Source organism: Mesoplodon bidens (genome assembly GCF_964165515.1).
Source record: "Mesoplodon bidens genome assembly, chromosome: 2".
NCBI classification, from domain to species: domain Eukaryota; kingdom Metazoa; phylum Chordata; class Mammalia; order Artiodactyla; family Ziphiidae; genus Mesoplodon; species Mesoplodon bidens.
Window position 1 is genome coordinate 40120274 of NC_138177.1, and position 20243 is coordinate 40140516.

The 20243-nt window shown below is 40.6% G+C and overlaps 1 protein-coding gene across 1 annotated transcript in view; it reads left to right on the plus strand.

Moving 5' to 3' along the window:
• Positions 1-473: 473 nt before the first annotated feature.
• The window catches only part of LAMC1 (laminin subunit gamma 1), a 125785-nt gene continuing 106015 nt past the window's right edge, over positions 474-20243 (plus strand). Inside the window, exon 1 of the mRNA XM_081223572.1 lies at positions 474-985. Within this exon, the coding sequence (XP_081079698.1) occupies positions 571-985 (415 nt within the window). The 5' untranslated portion in view covers positions 474-570. The remainder of the gene's footprint in view (positions 986-20243) is intronic.

The following is a 20243-nucleotide window of genomic DNA, read 5'->3' on the forward strand; positions in this document are numbered from 1 at the left end:
CCCCGCCTACCCCTCGCGCCCCTCAAGGCCCCTCCCCCGCCGATCGCGCGCCGCGGGCTCGAGCGCGAGATGTCACCGCCCCCGCCGCTGCCGCCGCCGCCGCCGCCGTGAGTTGCCGGGGCGGACGCGCAGTCCACCGCGCGTGGAGAGCGGGGGAGCGGCTACGGGGGCCGCGGGAGCTACTGAGAGGACGCCGGGGTTGGGCTTTCTCCTCGGCCAGACCCCACCCCACCCTGCCGATCCCACCCCCTGCTCCTTCCTCCCCGGGGGCGCGCGCTCGGGTACGCGCTCGGAAGTCAGGGGTCGGTGGCGAGTGCCGGCTGTGTCCCGGGTGGGAGAGGGAGGCGCGGAGGCGGCGTGCGGGGCAGTGGTTAGCGAGCCGCGCAGTTCTCGCCAGGGGCGCCCTCCGGACCGCCTCTCCGCTGCGAGCCGCCGCCACCGCCCGTCCGGAGAGTCCGGCCACTGGGCCCCGAGGCTCAGCCTGCTGAGCGGCCTCCGAGGGACGCCGCTGCGCGAGAGGAGCGCGCCCGCGCTCTTGCCTTTGCCGTGGCCCAGCGCGCGGGCGGCGGGATGAGGGGTAGCAAACCGGCCGCGCCGGCGCTGCGGCCGCGGGGCGGCCTCTGGCGGGTGTTGGCTGTGCTGGCGGCCGCTGCGGCCGGCTGCGCCCGGGCAGCCATGGACGAGTGCACGGACGAGGGCGGGCGGTCGCAGCGCTGCATGCCCGAATTCGTCAACGCCGCCTTCAACGTGACCGTGGTGGCCACCAACACGTGCGGGACTCCGCCCGAGGAGTACTGTGTGCAGACCGGGGTGACCGGGGTCACCAAGTCCTGTCACCTGTGCGACGCCGGGCAGCCCCACCTGCAGCACGGGGCAGCCTTCCTGACGGACTACAACAACCAGGCCGACACCACCTGGTGGCAGAGCCAGACCATGCTGGCCGGGGTGCAGTACCCCACCTCCATCAACCTCACGCTGCATCTGGGTAAGCGGTGACAGCCCCATCCCGTACTACTGCTCACCCCCTCACCCAGCCTGCGGGGACCAAACAGCCGCGTGGTGGCTCTCTGCTCCCCAGCATGGGCCACACAAAAATTCCCTTCTCCAACTTCTAAACTAGATCTAGCACTTAACATCCCGCGAGCCAAGATGCTTCCCGCCAGCATCTCTCTCTGTTTGCTTTCCTAGTCTATCAATAACTTAGCCGGATTTTCGCCCCCTTGATTATTCGCCATTTCGGCTGTTTTGGTCCCTCGTTCCTGAAGCGTTAATCAGAAACCCCCCTCCTCGCTTGTCCACCTTTAGCACTTTTACCTTGTTTTAAAAGTCTTTCTCTCCACGGTTGAGGGTGATTGCTGTTTGCTTTGCTGAATAAGCTAGAGAGGAAAGGGTCTAAGTTAAGGGGATTTGAGGGGAGCAAGTGACTTTACTACCGCTGTTGCCTATGTGTAATTAAAATAGAAGTTCACTTTTAAAGTTATTGTTCTTTAAAGTTGTTCAGCTTTAATTAAGGGCCACAGAGCGATTTCACTGATAATCCTGGTACAGACAAAACAAAAGGAAGTATCTGCACGCACTGTAATTGTTGGGTACAGTTTTGTCCCTGAGTAAAAAGGCTCTCCTCACTGTCTTTCCTTTTGCTTTGATTCAAAGCAAGTGTAGAAGCATGTGTAAGTGACCTTTTAGCAATCAGGAAAGGAATGTATAGAAAACTTCATTACTGGGTGGTGGACGAGGATGGATATGTTTATCCCCGAGTATTAAAAACCATGTTTGATCTGGGTCAGTTTTTCTTCATCGTTGAAATATACAAACAAGCAGAATGATTCGTTATTGTGTTTAACAGAGTAACATGCGTGAGAAACTGGCATTGACGGGCAGAGCTTCAGTCCCGTTGCAGACCAGTAGCTGGTAGTAATGAACTTCCAGAGCGAACAGCGTGCCACGCCATTCTTCTATCAAAGCAGTATAATTCTATAAGGCTAGTAACATTATTTGGGGAATCTTTGAAAGGAACGTTTGGTAGGCACATGGTTCTTTTGGTCGTGGTTTTTGTATTTTTCTTTCCACTGCTCTCTGATACATTAAATTTTATGAAAGCATCAAGATTCTAGAGAAAGTACTTTGAAAAGTGGAGTTAAATTGCTGTGTGTGGAGCAAGTTTTAGAAAAACAGTATTTAGCACCTTTGTAGTAAATATCATTTTATTTGTAGACAAGTCATTAGGAGGATGAAACTTTTCAAAAATAAGTTCATAAACTGGAACTCTAAGGCACCTGTTTTTCAGAGATGGAAGAAATAAACTGAGTTCAGTTTTTCAAAGGTATTGGAAACATGGAACTAAGCAGTATCTTGGAACAGGTGCCTTTCTAAAGATTCTGCAAGAGACCTAGGGCCTCCTAAGACTTTGTGGGGATGCTCTTTATCACTTTTCTCCTAAGTGTTGTATTTTTAAACTTGGCCAAGATTAGTTTTGAAATTTGTATCCAATTATTTAAAAAATTTTTTTTGTCTTTTTAAAGCTTCTGTGTTGAATTTTGAATGCCTACAACGTCTTATTTATTTTATGTATTTAGAAATATTAAAAATTTCAAAGCAAAAGCACAGCCTTGATGTCTCAAATGCCTGAGATTCAACTGAAAATTTCTGAATAAGAATCTCTTATTTAGGTAAAGATAGGGCTGTCAATCTGGACCTTCTGAATTTTCTGCTGTGAGCACTATGTAGCAAAAGGTTATTTCAGGTGATGGTAGAGGAAGGTAGATTACTCAGTGATTACTTCTTATTACAAAGATAATGTGTTAGGTAAGATAGTATCCGTCAAGTTAGGTTGCTACTACTGGGAGGCCGATATATGAGCTTTGGGTCCTAGTGATTAAAAAGCTTGAAAGACTTTTTACTCTGAAAATGTTATATATGCTTGAACTTGTTTTGCTGAAAAATTCTTCAGTTTTTGGTAACATTCTTGCTAAATGAAGTTCATAAAACTATAGATTTAAAACTTCTAAGTAAATAAAAGTTATTTAAAATAGTTTTCATACAAATACTGTAAGAACATTTACTTGAAGATTTTTAGATAGACAATTTCTAAAAAACTTGACTAGAAGTTATTGTACTTGTTGTTGCATCAGAAATGCTGTCCTGGAGGAAACTGTGTGGAGAAGATGGGGAAGGGGAGGGAGATTTGTGTGTAGTGGCGTTGATGTCTCAATCTCTTTCTCTCTCCCCTCTCTTTTTTCATGACAAGGATATATGTATTCATGAATGTTATGATCTATAACTTAATGACAGATAGGCAGGGCTTTATGTATTATTGTGTGTTTTGATATTCAGCATATTCACTCCCTAACTCCAGTTACTCCATGGGCTCTAGCTAACTAATTATTTCCCATGAATTCAAGGACCATGACTGTTTGTGCATCTATTAAATCTCCCATCCAGTTCAAATTTCACATACCCTTAAACAAGTGATGCATATTGTGCTTTGCCCTTACAGAACATGTGAAACTCGAAGGGAGCAGTGTGAAAGAACTAGGTCTAGCCACCACTTTTGTAGCCTTCCTTTTGATGTTGAACTTTAAGCACAGTAAACTTTAAAATAAGCAAAGTCAGATCGCAGTTAAGTAGTCACAAGAAATATACATATTTTGCCAGTGATCCTAAGACTTTTTTTAGTGTAAAAGTAAAACATGACATAGTGAATTAAAACAGTATAATGACTAGTGAGTCTCTTCTTCTCCATTTGCTAAGTTGCCCTAGAGACTGTCGCTCACAATTTTTTATGTAACCTTCCAGAAACATTTCATGCATACACATGTATGTATAAAATTACACAATCATTTTAACTGGTACCCTTTTTGGGGGGTGAGGCATATTTTAACAGATGGCAAGTACAAATTAGGTGATTGTACCATTATCATCACTTGTACAAAAGCCAGGAAAATCAGCATTGTTTCTGTAAGCAGCCATGTCTTAAGCACCATTTACAGTAATCCGGGGTACAGGGTGCAATGTATGCTTAGATATAATGAGTTAAAGTTGCTATGGGCATCAGAACTGCATTTTCTGCCTATTGTGGAGAGAAATCTCAGCAAGGCATCCTTTTCTAAAAAGAAGTCTTTCTTATTTTACCTTTCACTTCTGGATCTTCTCTCCTAACTCCTATATGAATTATTCAATTGCTTTTTAAAAGTTTGGCTTTTGTGTTTTGTAATAAGTTATAATAAGTTTTATCCTTATCAGCAGAGTAGTTGATAGTAAGATTGTATCTGAGGATTTGCCTTTTATTAAACAGCCCCTTTAATTAACTTGATAGTCACTGTAGATGAAAACTTGGCAGACTGGGTGTCCAGTCTGCCAGATTGGTGTCCAAGCTCCTTATAAGCTTTAAGAGCAGACAGTGATTAAATGACGCTTTTAAGCTGTATCTAAATATTGTTTTTGTGTGTCTAAATCATAATAATTGCTATATAAGGGTATTACATTTTATTCTGTTTGGTCCCCTTAGTGTGTATTTAACATGAAACAAACAGCAAATTTTTTTCCCCGAGAATATCTTTGCGAGGTAGGTTCTGACTCTGTTAGAATTCTGGTGACTTCACTGTGGTATTTGTGCACCCTGAGGGGACACTATTTTAGTTTGTCTTACAAAGGCCTGATTTACATTTTGCAGGTTTCAACTTGAGGAGTTAAGGAGCTCTTCTTTAGTGGCCAGCAGTTGGTGAACACAGTTTTATAAAGTTGCTGTTGGCTGTTTTCCTGTTCTACAATTCACTGCTTTTTCCGTAAATACCTTTTTCATGTTTCTAAAGCATTCAGAAAAACAGTTTACACATTAGGAGAAAATTTGGAGCTGTGAGCTCCCCTCCCCCCATTATTTTGTCATTGGCCACATTTGTGGGAGGGATAAAGTTTGACTATTTCAATTCTAAATCCTTTTAGGAAGTTGGACATGCCTTTTGCTATGCACTCCTTTCCCTGTGCATACATTCTTACGTTACTCCCAAATATTCTGCAAACATATTTTAAATACCTAATAAATACGTGGTGCAGTACCTGATAGAAAGGTATAGAAGATTGAAGGTCCATTCTTCAGAAGTTTATACTCTGTTAGATGGAATTTTCATACCCAGATGTAATGCCATTACAATAATAAATCAGGAGTTCCTTTATAATATTTTACAGTTTATAAAGCCTCCAGTTTATCACTGATTAGATTTTCATAACTCAGTGAGGGAAGGCAAAGATGAGGGTCCTGAAGTTATGATTTGCCAAAAATTATGGTGGAGGTAGGTTTTTGACTCAGTCTAACATACTAGCTCCTGCAGTTCTTCGTTTCCCTAACAAATCTCTCAGAAGAATGACTAGTTTATTCCAGGGCAACTTTAAAATATCAATACAAGTTCGTGTACATACTGATTCAGAGATACTAGACTCCCTTGGTTTTCCTCCTGTTCCCTCTGTTCCTTTTCATTTATGTTTCTCGATTCCTTTTTTTTTCTTCATGCTACTCACTCTCCCTGAATGAAGTCCTCTAAATCTCAAGGCTTCCATTACTATTTGCAAATCAATAAGTTCTAAATTTGTATCTTCAGGACAGCTTTTTCCCCATGTGGGACATGGTCAGTTTGATATGTCCAGAGGCCATGTCCAAAACTAAATTCATTCCTTACTGTCTTATCCAGTTCAAAGCTGTATCTTAATGAACAGCACTACTGTTTATTCCTGAGGCTCTCAACCAATCTTTTGCCAAGAACCATGCTTCATAGGCTTTCATCAGTAAAGATTACTCTGGTTGGCCAGCAGATAGCATCCACTGCTGGGTCTCTGGGCAGCTGTAACTCCACCACTTTCTTTCCCACCCATCCTTACTACAATCTGCCCAAGACTCCACTTTCACTTCCTGTATCCAGCCATGTCTCTTGGATCCTTATCTTTATATCTGCTTTACTGTAACCCCCCATGGAATTTCACCTTGATTACTGCAACAACTTGCTAAGGAATTGGTGATCTTTCTGCCTTCAGTTTTGCTCTTTCTATTCAGGCAGCCATCGCTTTGGACTGAGCAATAGTTCTAAAATGCAAATCTGATGATATCGTTTCCCAGCTAAAAATTCTGTAGTGATTCCTCAAGCCTTTAGGATAAAATCCAGATGCCTTGGCATGGTGTATAATGTACTTTAGGATCCGGACCTTTATAACCTCTAGGCTTATCTTTTGTCATTTCATGTGCTTGAAGGGCTGTTTCTTTGGTTTGACACTTCTAGGTGTCATCACCTTCAGGAATCCTTCTCCAGTTTCTTTCTCTCCCTGGCCTGGATTAGGTGTCCTACTCACACGACCCTGTAGGTATCTACCACAGCACTTATCACATGGTATTGTCTTGTTTCTTTACTTGTCTGTCTCCACTTCTAGACCATGAGGTCTTTGAAGGCAGGGTCGGGGACTTAGTCATCTTTTTAGTTTAGTTGAATATAACTAACATTAGTTAATTGCTTGCTATGCCTCAGCACCATACAGATTCCTGGGTGTATAATGATTCATTGGACATTGCCCTGACCTCATGGAACTTGTGGCTTAGATGTGGAGACCTAGGTCTCTAGCCTGGGGGTAGGCAAATTATAGCCCACAGACTACATCCAGCCCGGGGCTGCCACCTATTTTTGTATGGGTGATGAGCTAAGAATGGTTTTTACATGTTTAATTGGTTGAAAAATCAAAAGAAGAAAAATATTTTCTGACATGTGAAAATTATATGAAATTCAAATTTTAGTATCCATAGTTTTATTGAAACACAGTCAAGTTCATTTATTAACATATTGTCTCTGGCTGATTTTGCACTACAAAGGCAGAGTTGAGTAATTGTAACAATAAGTCCTGGCCCACAAAGCCTAAAATGTTTACTCTCTGACCCTCTACAGGACAAGTTTGGTGACCTCTGCTCTAGACCGATACGTTCAATGTTATATAATAAGTTTTTAGGTAAAAGGTGCACACACAGGGCTTCCCTGGTGGCGCGGTGGTTGAGAGTCCGCCTGACGATGCAGGGGACACGGGTTCGTGCCCCGGTCTGGGAAGACCCCACATGCCGTGGAGTGGCTGGGCCCGTGAGCCATGGCCGCTGAGCCTGCGCGTCTGGAGCCTGTGCTCTGCAGCGGGAGAGGCCACAACGGTGAGAGGCCCGCGTACCGCAAAAAAAAAAAAAAGGTGCACACACACAAAGCATTCACGAGGCTGGAGGGTTTGCTTAACAGTGTGTCTGGCATAGTGTTCAGTAAATATATGAAGAGTGAGTAAATAAATGAATGCCTGAATTATAAGAAGTCCCAAAACACTGCACATTAATTTATATTCTTCTCAGTAACACTTTTGAACTTGAGTTTATTTTTATCAGTGCCATCTCTGCATTTTCTTGAGATTTATGCCACTGTGAATGTGGTACTTGGTTGTTTTATTTCTGTAGCTTTATAAAAAAGTACTAAGTTGGGTATGGAACTGATACGGAATTGAAAGATCTGTGACTGTCCTTTTTTGGTGTAAAAATTAGACTTTTATATGATTTGAAGTCAGCTGGATAAATTTTATGAGTAAACTACTTGCTCAGGTTTGAATCTCACATGTGAATATGTTTCTGAAATTTTAATGTTAATGTTGTGTGTTTTTTCTTTAGAAATGGACATAAATTTTATTTTAAAATATATATTCACATGTTTGTTGTTGAAATAGACTCTAAAAGGGTATTATTAAGCAGTTGTGGAGAAGGGTTGCAGTGAAATATCTTATTTGCTTATTGTGTGTGGCATCATTTTTAGTTTATTTAATTCATTATGGGTACACTCAGGAGACCAGCATACTGAAGTATGCCTTCTCTGCAGGATAGTGAAGAACCACATTAAAGTGGTTAGACAGATGAATAATAACCACTTATTTGCCTAGATTTAACAGGCAGCAGAACCAACAGATGCTTCTTTCCTTGTTGCTTGTTTCCAGCTGTACTTAATTGACAGCTCCACTGCTGGTCTGTTTGAGTTTTAGGGAAAAGTGTTAAAGTTTAGAGCAGAACTGTTTGTTTATTTTTACTGCCCAAAATTCCAGAGAGGATTTTTTAAAATAAGGGATTAATCTGTCCCTTATCTTAAATTGTCAAAGGATAAAATTTCAAGATGACTGTGTGCCGGTTCTATTACTTTGCCTGTTTCTTGCCCTGAGATTTGTAAGAGGGCCTTGCTAAGATTTGCAAGCATCTCCTTTCTTGTAAAATGATAAAGTTAGATGTTTGCTCATTTGGGCCTAAAACGGACAGCTTGCTAAATGGAGTTAGCAGAAAACTCATTTATAGAAATGTCACTGAGGTTTTAGAGTCTTGTGCCAGACTGTGGTGACACTAATTAAGTACATCTGCTTTTCTTTCCATGGGCTCTTCCAGGAGGCCAGCCTAAAATAACTGGGTCCAGTCAGCCTGGTGCCCTATGCAGCTACATATTCATGAAATAAAATAAAGCAGACTTATCTCTTTCTTAGACAATGGCAGTCTCAGATCTTTTGTGGCAAGGCTGGGAGATGGAGGGGATTTACATTATTTCTTTTAAAACTTTAGGAGTTTTAGTCCCTCAGCTCCCTTCTTTTACTCTTTGTTTCCAGCTGCATGGCTGCTTCCTATTATATTGCAGTCAACATTGGATTTTTGCTGTATCCTCTTTTTTTGTGGGTTTTTTTTTTTTGTTATTTTATCTTCTTTTTGTTTTGAAAGTTTTTGGAAATAAGGATTCAGAATCAACCTCCTTCACATTTTTTTTAAATTTCTTGAAATAAAAAATACAAGTGGTATTGTATAGAGTTACTCTGTTGTATAGAGTTAGGGACTCAATGAATTTTGTTCATGATGATAAATCACATTGTATGTGAAGGTTTCTGCTAACCAGAGCGATTGCCCAAGGCAGTGACTACAGAGATGCCTGTCAGTGTTTTCAGAGACACAGCTAGTAATCAGTCTTTTTTTTTTCTCCTTTATAGTTCCCACTTTACGTTCTGTATCTTGACCTGCATGGAGGTTACAAAGGTGTATACATATGTACAGATTCAGAGCTGTACATTTAATATTTGTGTACTTTGTTGTATCTAAATTCTTCAAATTAGAAAAAAAGAATTAAAAGTTTCAACCTATTAAAATACAAAAAATAAATAGGTGATTTTGTTAGTTTGGGGTACGATTTTGGTTTAAAATAGGAGAGCACAGAATCTAAGACATAATCATCTAAGTTCTATTTCTTGTACGGTCTTTCTACCCTACCAGCAGTTGCTGGCATCAATAGGCATGTTTTTTGAGTGAAATGTTTTTTGAGAAATGTTTTTTGAGTGAAGGGACACAAAACAAGCCAACCAGCTGATTTTCATTGAGGTATCAGCTGATTTTACTTGAAGTACCTACAGAGTGCGTTCAGAAAAGCATTCAGGTGAGCTTCGTGGTAAGTCTCAGGAAGTGGAGTGTGGACAGGTGTGCAGGAAGAGCAAGTTCTCTTTGCTCTTCTCACGACTACCTTTAGCCAGGTGATAGATTTGGTTGGTGCTTGGTGGTTTGAAGTGATAAATGGTAAGTTTGTGTTTTGGGGGGCAAGTTTAGAGAGTTCTCTAAGAATGTCCCTTTGGCATGTGCTTTTGTTACAATTCTGGTTTTTATAAAAGTTGTTACTTAAACTCTACAGTGAAAACGAAATATTCCACATATTGCATAAAATGTATAATGTGAAGACCCCATCTTCCTTCCTTCGACATGTTCTAGATAGTGGCTTCTTCTCATTGAGCCGTTTAGAAATAATACATTTGGGGCTTCCTTGGTGGTGCAGTGGTTAAGAATCTGCCTGCCAATGCAGGAGACACGGGTTCGATCCCTGGTCTGGGAAGATCCCACATACCACGGAGCAGCTAAGCCTGTGTACCACAACTGCTGAAGCCCACGCACCTAGAGCCTGTGCTCTGCAACAAGAGAAGCCACCACAATGAGAAGCCTGTGCACCACGACAAAGACCCAATGCAGCCAAAAATAAATAAATAAATTTTTTAAAAAAGAAATAAGTCTGAAGCTTGAACTGTGTTGTGTGGCTTTCTTAGAGAAGTGTATGAAATTTTGTGAAGTATTTCCAACTAAGTGAAAAGACCCACTCAAAATGAGGTGAGCCTATTTGATTGGGATTTTAATTAGTTAGTGGGCAAAGTTCTTTTGTAAATAAAATTCTTTGCTGAGAAAATTCTTCTCTTATGGGCATTGTAATATGGAATGTGTAGGTAATATTGTTGAAACTCTTTATCCTCAGGTGATTTGTAATGTGTTTTGAGGGGATAAGACAAAAACATTCATGTACAGAAAATCAGTGGGAGAATATAAGCACAATAAACATAATTCAGTTGAAACTTTTTAAAGTGCTGAGGGAAACCTGCAAAGCACTTTGAAGAGTGTCGATGGCAGTCAACCAGGAAAAGCTTCTTGGGTCTTGAAGAAGAGTGTAGACATGAGTGGAGGACTTTCCAGGAAGGGTGATTTGTTTGAATAAATGTCTAAGTAACCAGATAATGGTGAAGGCATTGTTTGCTTTTCATGGAGTAGTAGAGACTTGGAGGATGGGTTCTGAGGAGATGCGGATCATGAAAACTGGGCAACAAAAGAAAGTAAATTTCCTTTCATTGAGCACCCTTTGGTTGCCTCCTTGAATCCTTAAAACAATCTTGAAAACTACTGTTACCCGTATGGATAGTAATATGACTGGTGACTGCTCTAAGGTAGAACAGGTTGAATTTAGGTTGGAATTCAGACCTGCTGTGGATAGATTATGCTCTTGCCACTCTGCCATGTTAGAACAAGCGTGGTAAGTGATGGAGAACTGTAGAGGACCTTTAATTAGAAAGTGAAATGAGAGTATACCAAACCAAAGGACTGAGTCTGGTTTCTCTGACAGATCTCTGCTTGAGCTCTGGATTTGGAGTGCCTCTTTTAAAAAGATCTTTCCACTTATTTGTGAAGAACAGAGGATTGTTAGCAATGGGAAAATACTAGGTTTGGGGTACTTATACTAGTTTTATATTTAGCTGTTAACGCTTCTAGGAATTTCTAAGGAATTTACTGAATTTCAGAATGAGATTCTGTGTTTTGTCAGTGTCTAATGATAGGAAAAGTGTACCACATACCCTGTTTCCTGAGGGGTGGTCAGGGGAATGCCACCTTATCTCCTTTCTGCCTTATCCATGACTCCTTTCTGGTTGTTGAGAATGGCTGAGTTAGTTCAGTTGCTTACTTTATCTGACATCCTTAAAGATAAGGCTGTCAGGGCCATCTCCAGGTTCTACTTCGTTTCCTCTGCTTCAAGTAAATTCTAACTCTTAGTTGGTGGCCTTTTTGTTGTTCAGGTTTGCTAACTGAAAGGTCTAACCACCTTTTATTGATTGATAAATAACTACTGTGGTCCCAGGAGATTTCTTTGTCACTGTTTCATCTTTCAGGCTCGGAAGTGACTTCCTTCACTTTGATTTCTGTATATGTTAGTTTGTAAATCTACAACTCTGTCTATCTATCTTATCTGTGTATCTATCATTCACTCTTTATCTCCTTAGTTTCCCCAGAACATTCCTGAGCTAAGGTTCAATCAGGGGACTCCTAGACATCTTAAAATTTAAAAAAAGAAAAAATTTTTTTGCTTCCTCTCTGAAGAAGGGGGTTACATTTCCCACTTAGATTTTGTATTTTGGGTTTCTCCCCCACTGCATACTACCTCCACTTCTACAACTCAATATTAAGTATTATTGAATCACAATCCTGCTTTCTTTACAGACCTGCTTTGTCCACATTGCATTTCTGTGATACATGTGGTTACATCATCACATCCTAGTGACTGTTGATATTTAAATTCACATGCTCAATTTTACTTCTTATGGGAAGAATGGCACCCATTGCTACATTTGAGGCCGAGTATTGGGCTTAAAATGCCCCCACCCCTTTTGCCAGTTGGTAAAATACAGAAGCATAAGTATTTTCTAAGGGCTTTTCCATCAACTTTCTTCAAAGAGAATACAAGGATCTTAAGTATTTCCAAGAGAAGAGTTTCACAGTTTTTGAAAAGGGGGTCATGACAGCTTGATGAAAATGAGTTGAACAGCTTTTATTGAGCTTTCTGTTCATTGGCAGGGACTGGGAAATGATGTTTTCCTGCTCTGGCAGCACAGATCCTGATTAGAAGCAGGAATGGTCTGCACACATGTTCTCAAAATCTGAGATCATCTTATTACCAGAAACTATTAAGAAGTAAGTTATAGTAGCTTGGCAATGTAAAGTGATTAGATCTAGAAATGGATTTTGTTTTCTGACCCTATCCTGTACAACATTTAGACCTTTAGTTTTCTGGAATGTTGGCATCTCTGGACTTTTGAATATGTGGCTAACTAGAATAATTTTGGAGTTGGAAGGAAACTTAGGAAAGTTTAAGCTGTAAAAAATATGTTTTAGGGTTGGGTCCTGGTTTAATTTACTTAATCTCTTACCAAAGAAGTTAGGGTATGGTTGCCTTAGTTTAGCAGTTTATCTATGCTTCAGTGTTGCTGTTCCTCCTCTAGTGGTTCCTTCTCCTATGGACCTTATTCTGATAGTACTGGTGACTTGTCCTGTTGTTTTGGTGTCACTGAGTTTTTATTTTTTTTAATGAAAAAATTTTTTTAAAATACATTTATTTATTTTTAGCTGCGTTGGGTTTTCGTTGCTGCATGCAGGCTTTCTCTAGTTGTGGTGAGCAAGGCCCACTCTTCGTTGCAGTGCGAGGGCTTCTCTTTGCGGTGGCTTCTCTTGTTGTGAAGCACGGGCTCTAGGCGCGCGGGATTCAGTAGTTGTGGCATGAGGGCTCAGTTGTGGCTCGTGGGCTCTAGAGTGCAGGCTTAGTAGTTGCGGTGCACAGGCTTAGTTGCTCTGTGGCATGTGGGATCTTCCCAGACCAGGGCTCGAACCCGTGTCCCCTTCATTGGCAGACGGATTCTTAACCATTGTGCCACCAGGGAAGCGCTAAGTTTTTAGATTATTACTATTATTTAAATGCCAGATCGTGATCTGGTAGAGATGAGCATTCTGAAATTTTCATTGAAGTTGTGTTCTTTTTGGAGGTGGGAGGAAACATGAGGCTAAAGGTGAATATTGTGTGGGGAGAGACAGTTGGAAACCAAAGAGCAATTGTCTACTTTAATTGCTTTGGTCATGTGGTTACCCCTTCATGGTAAAGGGGTCATGTTCTGTGGGGTTGAGCATCTAGGATTAACTTTCAGAGTGTCTCTATGCATAGTTGTGAATTTATAGTAAGTATTTTAGATAAGTTCATGGGATAGAAAGTCTATCAAATACCAAATTCTTACAACTCTGTTACAGATTATGAAAGTTTGTGAGACCGTCTGTAATGCAGCTGTAATAAAATTTGTTTACTTTACCAGGATTGCTTTAGGGGCTCAAGCTGGGTTTTTTTTTTTTTACTACTGTTTTCAGCATTTTTGCTGCTTGGCAAGAAATAAGTTAGCATCAACTCCTGGTGCAATTGGAATCATTCAGTTTTGCGGCCATTCTGATAAAGCTTTGGTTTTATACTTATGCCCACTTTAAAGTTCTTATATCCTGGCACAAGGCATGGATGGTAAATCTAGGGTATCAGAAATCGACTGATTCTGGATATTAACATACTTTCCAGATGTTTGGAGAATGTAGGCTTGTTTTCTTTGCCTCTTTGTGTGTGTTCTTCTGTGTGTATCTATATCTGTGCTTCCCTGTGTTTTTATAGGAAAACCTCTTGGGGAAGGGGGAATCTGCTTTTTGGACTGGGAAATAAAATAAGTATTAAATTTTTTTGGTGAAACCTTTGAGTTGGTAGTGCCATTGCTGTGAGAGAAAGGAGAGGCAGCTTTGTTCCCGTAACGGAGACTGTTAGGAAGGCTGGTGTTGGGGTGAGACTCTGTGGAGGTAACTAAAAAGACTTCTTCACATCTCCAGTGATTTTCAATTATGAAATGGGCCACGAATGCTCTGAATCAGCAGCCTTTTAACCATGCCTGACTAAATAGACCTTGTTTTTGAAATTCACAGCAGTGTCAAGATCCCTGCTGTCTTTTTGTCCATCCTGCTAACACACAGCTGTTTTTGTTCATAGATCATTTTGTGTTCAACTGCCTGGTTACTTCCTCAGGTCCCTTTTATGGTGAATAATGGACACCTGGGGGTTTGAACACCCAAGTGTGTGGTTATTCAAACAGGAAGTCTCGAGGAAGCACAGTAACCTTGTCAGAGGGACAAAAGGTGGAACGGGAAAGGGCATTGATGATTTTAGGCTTAAAACATCTGCAGGGAAACATCTGACAGTTTCTGAGATATGGACATTCTGCAGCTTACAAAAGGGATGGTTTATTTGGAACTTGTTTCATTTTTTTCAAACATTTGGAGTCTTAAGCGCTAATCCATGACATAGAAATGGAGGTGAAAAAAGAAGCAATGTGGCATCATTGGCATTAAAAACAGGAAGGAAGCTCTGTGGGTCTTGGCAAGAAGGTGCAACAACTCATCTTTACCAGAGGTAACAATGAGGCTGTACACAGGAGTAAGCAAATGGGTTGGATTTGACAGGGACTGCAGGAGCTGATGTGGTTGGATTGGATTAAAAGATGATTTTATACAGAGCCTATGATTATTGAGCACTGGAAGAATATGAGATAAAGAAGAATGTGAGTTGTACATAAAAAGCGTGTAGTCTAGTGGGAGAGCGAGCATGTGTACATCAACAAATATACTCTGAGACAAAATATAAAGTGCTGTAAAAGAAGGATAAAAATTCCATGTGACTGCAAAGAACTGATTGTAGCTGGTCAAGAGAAATGACTTCGCAGAACGTTTATCTGGTGACCTTTCAGATTTCTACCAACCTTGAGATTCTTTGATTATATGATGGAGGATTTGTTAGAACTAGTCAAATAAATCCTGATTTTAGATTTAAAAATGAAAATTAAATCTGAAAGTTAAAGAAGGGTGTAGCACTGCATTGACAGCAGTTCATATGATGATGCAAATGCTAAAGAAAAGAAGTCAGTTTTTGGCTTAATTAGTGGAAGCAGTGGTATTCAAAGGAGCACTAGATACGTTCACTGTGTGATTGGAACTCTGCCCTTAAGTTCCAGGCATAGTAAACATGTTCAGACAGCATGGGCGCTACATCTTCTTGATTCCTTACTTTGTTTATTTGGTTACCTTCTCATTGTCCTTCAGAACTCATGGCAAATTTCAGTTTCTCTGGGAAGATATTGATTTCTAATTCCTCCTACCCCTCCATAGCATTTGCTGTCATGTTGTTCAATGCCCATACATTCATTCATTCCTAAAAATCACTGACCATATTGCATGCCTATGATGTGAGAGGTGCTAGATTGTATTGTTTTGTTTCCCCCCTTAGACTGAATTCATTGAGGATAAGATGAATTTATTGATTTATTAATTCATTCACCTAACAAATATTTATTAGTGCCTGTTACGTAAAAGGCACTGCAGAGTGCTAGAGATAGGACAGACAGGAAGACCTAGAGCTTAACTTCTGGGTGAAAAGCATGCAGAACAGAGGATCTGCCCAAGGAGGGTTCCCTTGGCTTTCTTTTTTACGTTGGCTTATATATTCCTAGTGTATAGCATAATACCTTTCATTTAGTAGTAGGTGCTCAAAAGTTTGCTGAATGAATGAATTCCTATTTCTGTGAGGCTACAGCCACAGAATGCAGATGAGGGTGAGACATGGCAGTTTTGTTTAGATTTTCCCAGGATGGAGTTTGCCTATTACATAGGGTTATTGAAATTGGACAGGTGGAGTGGGATGGCCAGTCCATGATGTAGCTTCCTCACCAGTGTTGTTAGGTAAAAACTAAGCCATAGTAGTAAAGAGCCCCAATGATAAAGTAGTTCAAGAAACATAGAGGTTTCTCTTTCATGTGGTAGTCCTGAGTGAGCAGCAAGGTAGCTCTGATCCACACAGACATTCTGGGGCCCAGGGTCCTTTCATCTTCATGATTTGCCATCCCTTAGGGTGCTGTCCTCATGTGTGTGGTTGGAGCTGAGTGATAGCTACCTCTGTGTTACAAATGGGAAGATGCTGCTGAGGAGTGTATGCCTAACTTTCAAGACTGAGACCCGACAGAGGTCCACATCATTGTATCATCTGCCACTGGAGAGCATTTAGTCACCTGGCCACTCATATATGCAGTGGAGGCTGGGAAGTGTAGTCTGGCTGGGCAACCTTGTGCCCAGCCACAAATGTGTTACAGTGATGGAGGGTGGCGGGGAGGGGGACTGGTTTTGGCAGATGGCTCTGGCATGCCAACACTCTACTGTGGTATTGTGCCTGCCAGTTCCTGTGCTGGAGAATCCTCTCTTTCCTGAGTTTTGGTCTTCCTGAAGTACCTTCTTCAGAGGATCCCATTCTGTGGCTAGCTGTTTTAGGAAGTGGATCTAGAAAAACTAGCAAACATGCTCTCTGTAGACCTTCACACCCTAGGACTTCAGGAGAAGAGCCTATGAAGAAAAGGGGTGCACGCTCGTCCTGCTCTTTTCAGTGTGCACCGTTCACTCCATACCTTTGCACAATTCATTTTATTCTGAGACTACCAGGTTTCATTCCCATGGTCCCCTCCTGACACTGAGATCTCACTATGTTAGTGTTGGATACTTACACTGACTGGCTCTGTATCAGATTCATCTCGGAGGAGCACATCCTTGCAGAATCATTAAGTCTTGATTTACTTGACAGTGGTGATCATGTTTACCTTCAGCTGTGATGGATGAATCAAAGCTGTTTTAAAATCCAGATGTGTTTCAGAAACAGGAACTCCAGAAGTAGTAAAACAGTGCCTATTGTTTGTACCACTTACTGGTCACTTGAACATACAGTCTTGTTCTGGAATCTTTTTTAATGTGTATTTATCTTTTCCTTCAATATGAGTTGAGTTCATTGAGGGCAGGAGCTGTATTTTAACCATTAATTAGGTCAGAGACTTAACAGCCAGGTCCTCACTATCTCTGCAGTGAAATGTATTCATACTTTTATGAATTAAAGGCTGATTAAAGACTATAAGGACCTCACACTAGTTTAAGTCACATTTTGTTGTCAGATATTATGAAAATCCTCTGCTGTTTAGAGATTTTTGGATATAGAATCACAGATAAAGGATTATGGACTGCATCACATTTGATTATATGTTATACCACTTTTACAGATAGTGATAATAGAACTACTAAAGGCTATGTAAAAATTTGGCACATAATAGGCATTTGATAAATTGGTTATTATCTAAATTATTGAATAAAAGTCCATTTAATAGGAACTTCTATTTCATCGAAAGGGTGCATTTCAACAGCTGTATTTTAAGACGATTTGAGTGGATTATTAAATTATGGTAAGAGTATTTAGAATTCCAAATAGAGCATTAAATAAATGTTTCAAAGAAGTAGTTTATTGTTTTGTTTGTTTGATTGTTTTTTGTAGAAATGCAATTTCATCTCCAATGCCTCTGTTAGGAACCTGGCTGCATTAAAGCCATTTCATTCGAGATACTTTTTGAATTGGAAGTTAATTCTGATTTTCTTCTTGTTCCTAGAAGCATATGATTTCAGTGATGTCTGTGTCCTTACTCTCTCCACACTTTATGCATCTCCCTCCCTATCTACCTACTTATCACAGCTTTTTTTTCTTTCTGTCCAGTTGCTTTCAATCAGCAATAAATCAGTGTCTGTAGGAATCTTTAAAGAATCACTTATATTGAGAATGACTATATAAATGGTTATAAGTGATTGCTTTTGCCTCTAGGGTTCTCTCATCTTGGGTTTTGCTTTCTTTTTTTTTTTTGTGGTACGCGGGCCTCTCACTGTTGTGGCCTCTCCCGTTGCAGAGCACAGGCTCCAGACGCGCAGGCTCAGCAGCCATGGCTCACGGGCTCAGCCGCTCCGCGGCACGCGGGATCCTCCCAGACCGGGGCACGAACCCGTGTCCCCTGAATCGGCAGGCGGACCCTCAACCACTGCGCCACCAGGGAAGCCCGGGTTTTGCTTTCTAAAAGATTGTGGTCTCCTTGGATTGACATCGTTTTCCTTTGGCTCATTGTCTTTATTTGCTCAGAGTCCTTTGCCATCACCCTTTGCCTAAATATATATCATGTTGTCCTCTGTGCTTTATCACCCCAGTTTCTTTTGGAAGGAAATTGCCTTCTCTAGAAGTGCTTTTCCACGTTCTGCAAGTGTGAGACAGCAGCGCTGATTGTATCCCTCCTTGGTCACTCGAGCAGATCGTCTTGTTCTGGAGTCTTTTCAATGCGTACTTATTTTGTTTCTTCATATGAGCTCATTGAGGACAGGAGCTGTGGGTCAGCAACTTAGAGCTAGGTACCTGACTTGTGAAATCATAGGCATTTGAATATTCTTCGATTGTCTTGAATCACAAAACTCAGTTCTGAACTCGTGAGAAGCATAGGGCTAAATTCAGTAAATATGTCCAGACTTTTTGGAAAAGTGTTTGGAAGAGGTGTGTTTACTGATCTTTGGAGAAAGTCCACAGAGCTGTTTTCTCAAAATTTAAGACATCATCCGTGTTGTGGACCGTAAAAATAGAAGGCCTGTCTTTTTGTTCTGATGAACTTTCTTTTAAGAACCGAAGAATAGCTGGGACCAACCATAGTTTTGTTTCTTTTTGAGAAGCCTTGTGCTCCTTTCCAGGATCCACGATGCCAAGTTAAATACCTTTCTTTTTTTAGGAGAGCAGAGTTTCTCAGACTGAAACTTTTAAGAGTTTCTGTTTCACTAAGGATGGAGCACTTTAAAGTAGGTGTTTAAATTCCTTCCTCGTATCATTTGAAGGTTATTACAGTGTAATACTTCTTATAAATTCTTACTACTAATTGCCAGTGAATCCGGGGATTATTCCTCAAGGAGGAAGTCCTGTTGTCATCTAGGCTTGTGGTCCTCAAGTACTCCCCAATACCAAATTGAATCATCTGTGGAGTTTTTTTGTGTTTTATTTTGTTTTGAAATACATATGGTCAGCTGTGGATTACTGTGAGGTGTTGTTTTGCACTTACAGGTAAATGCAAGATAAAATAGATAATTACGTTGTTTGTGCAGCAGATACTCTGTTTTAGTGTACAGAAATCTGGAGTGGAAGTGAACACTTCTCTGTGAAGTATTTGAGTAGCTCTAGGAGCATTTCTGCCCACCCTCCCACCCTAGGTATCCACTACCCTGGGTTTTATGTTTTATTCCCTTGCTTTTAAAAGAGAGTAGTTTATCATCTCTAGACAATGTATTGCTTGCTTTTGAGCTTTATAAAAATGGTTTATATAGTCATCAGTACCTTGCTTTATTCACTCAATACATTTCTAAGGTGTAGTTGTAATTCACTGATTTCCATTCCTGTGTAGTATTCTATTGTGATTATACTACAGATAATTTATGGATTATTCTGCTGATGGACTTTTTTTGGTTGTTGTTATGATGAAAAGTATTCTGTGAACATTCTCACATGTGTCTCCTGTTGCTTATGTGGGAGTCTCTCTAACTGGGTTGCTGGATCATAATGAGTGTCTTCATTTTTATGAGATAATGCAAATTGCTTTCCAGAGTGGTTGTGCCTGTTTACATGCTCACCAGCAGTGTTAATAGACCGTTGATCCACATTTCGTATTGTTAGAATTCTTAAATTTTGCTCATTTGATGGTGTAAAATTATATCTCAGTCTAAGGGCTAATATCTTTTCATGTATTTATTGGTCTTCCATATTTCCTCTCCTGTAAAATGTCTCTTCATGTTTTTTGCTCATTTATTGATTTGCCTGTTTATTGATTTGTAGAATTCTTCCTGTATTCTTGATACTAATCCTTCATCAATTATGTATTATCCGTATCTTCTACCAGTGTGTGATTGTCTTTTCATATTCTCTATGATAGCTTTTGGACAGAATTTCTTCATTTTAATGTGTTAATTGATTTGTGTGTTGTCTTTATCTCCTAGGACAAGTCCCTTTCAAACTTATTCTTCTATTTTAGAAATATCCTAGCTGTCCTTGGACCTTCGCTCTTACACATAAATTTTAGAATGAGGTTGTCAGGTTCCTCAGTAAACTCTATTTAGATCTTGATTGAAATTGCATTGACTTTAGGCATCCATTTGGGTTGAATTGACATCTTGAAACTTTCAAGTCTTTCTATTCATG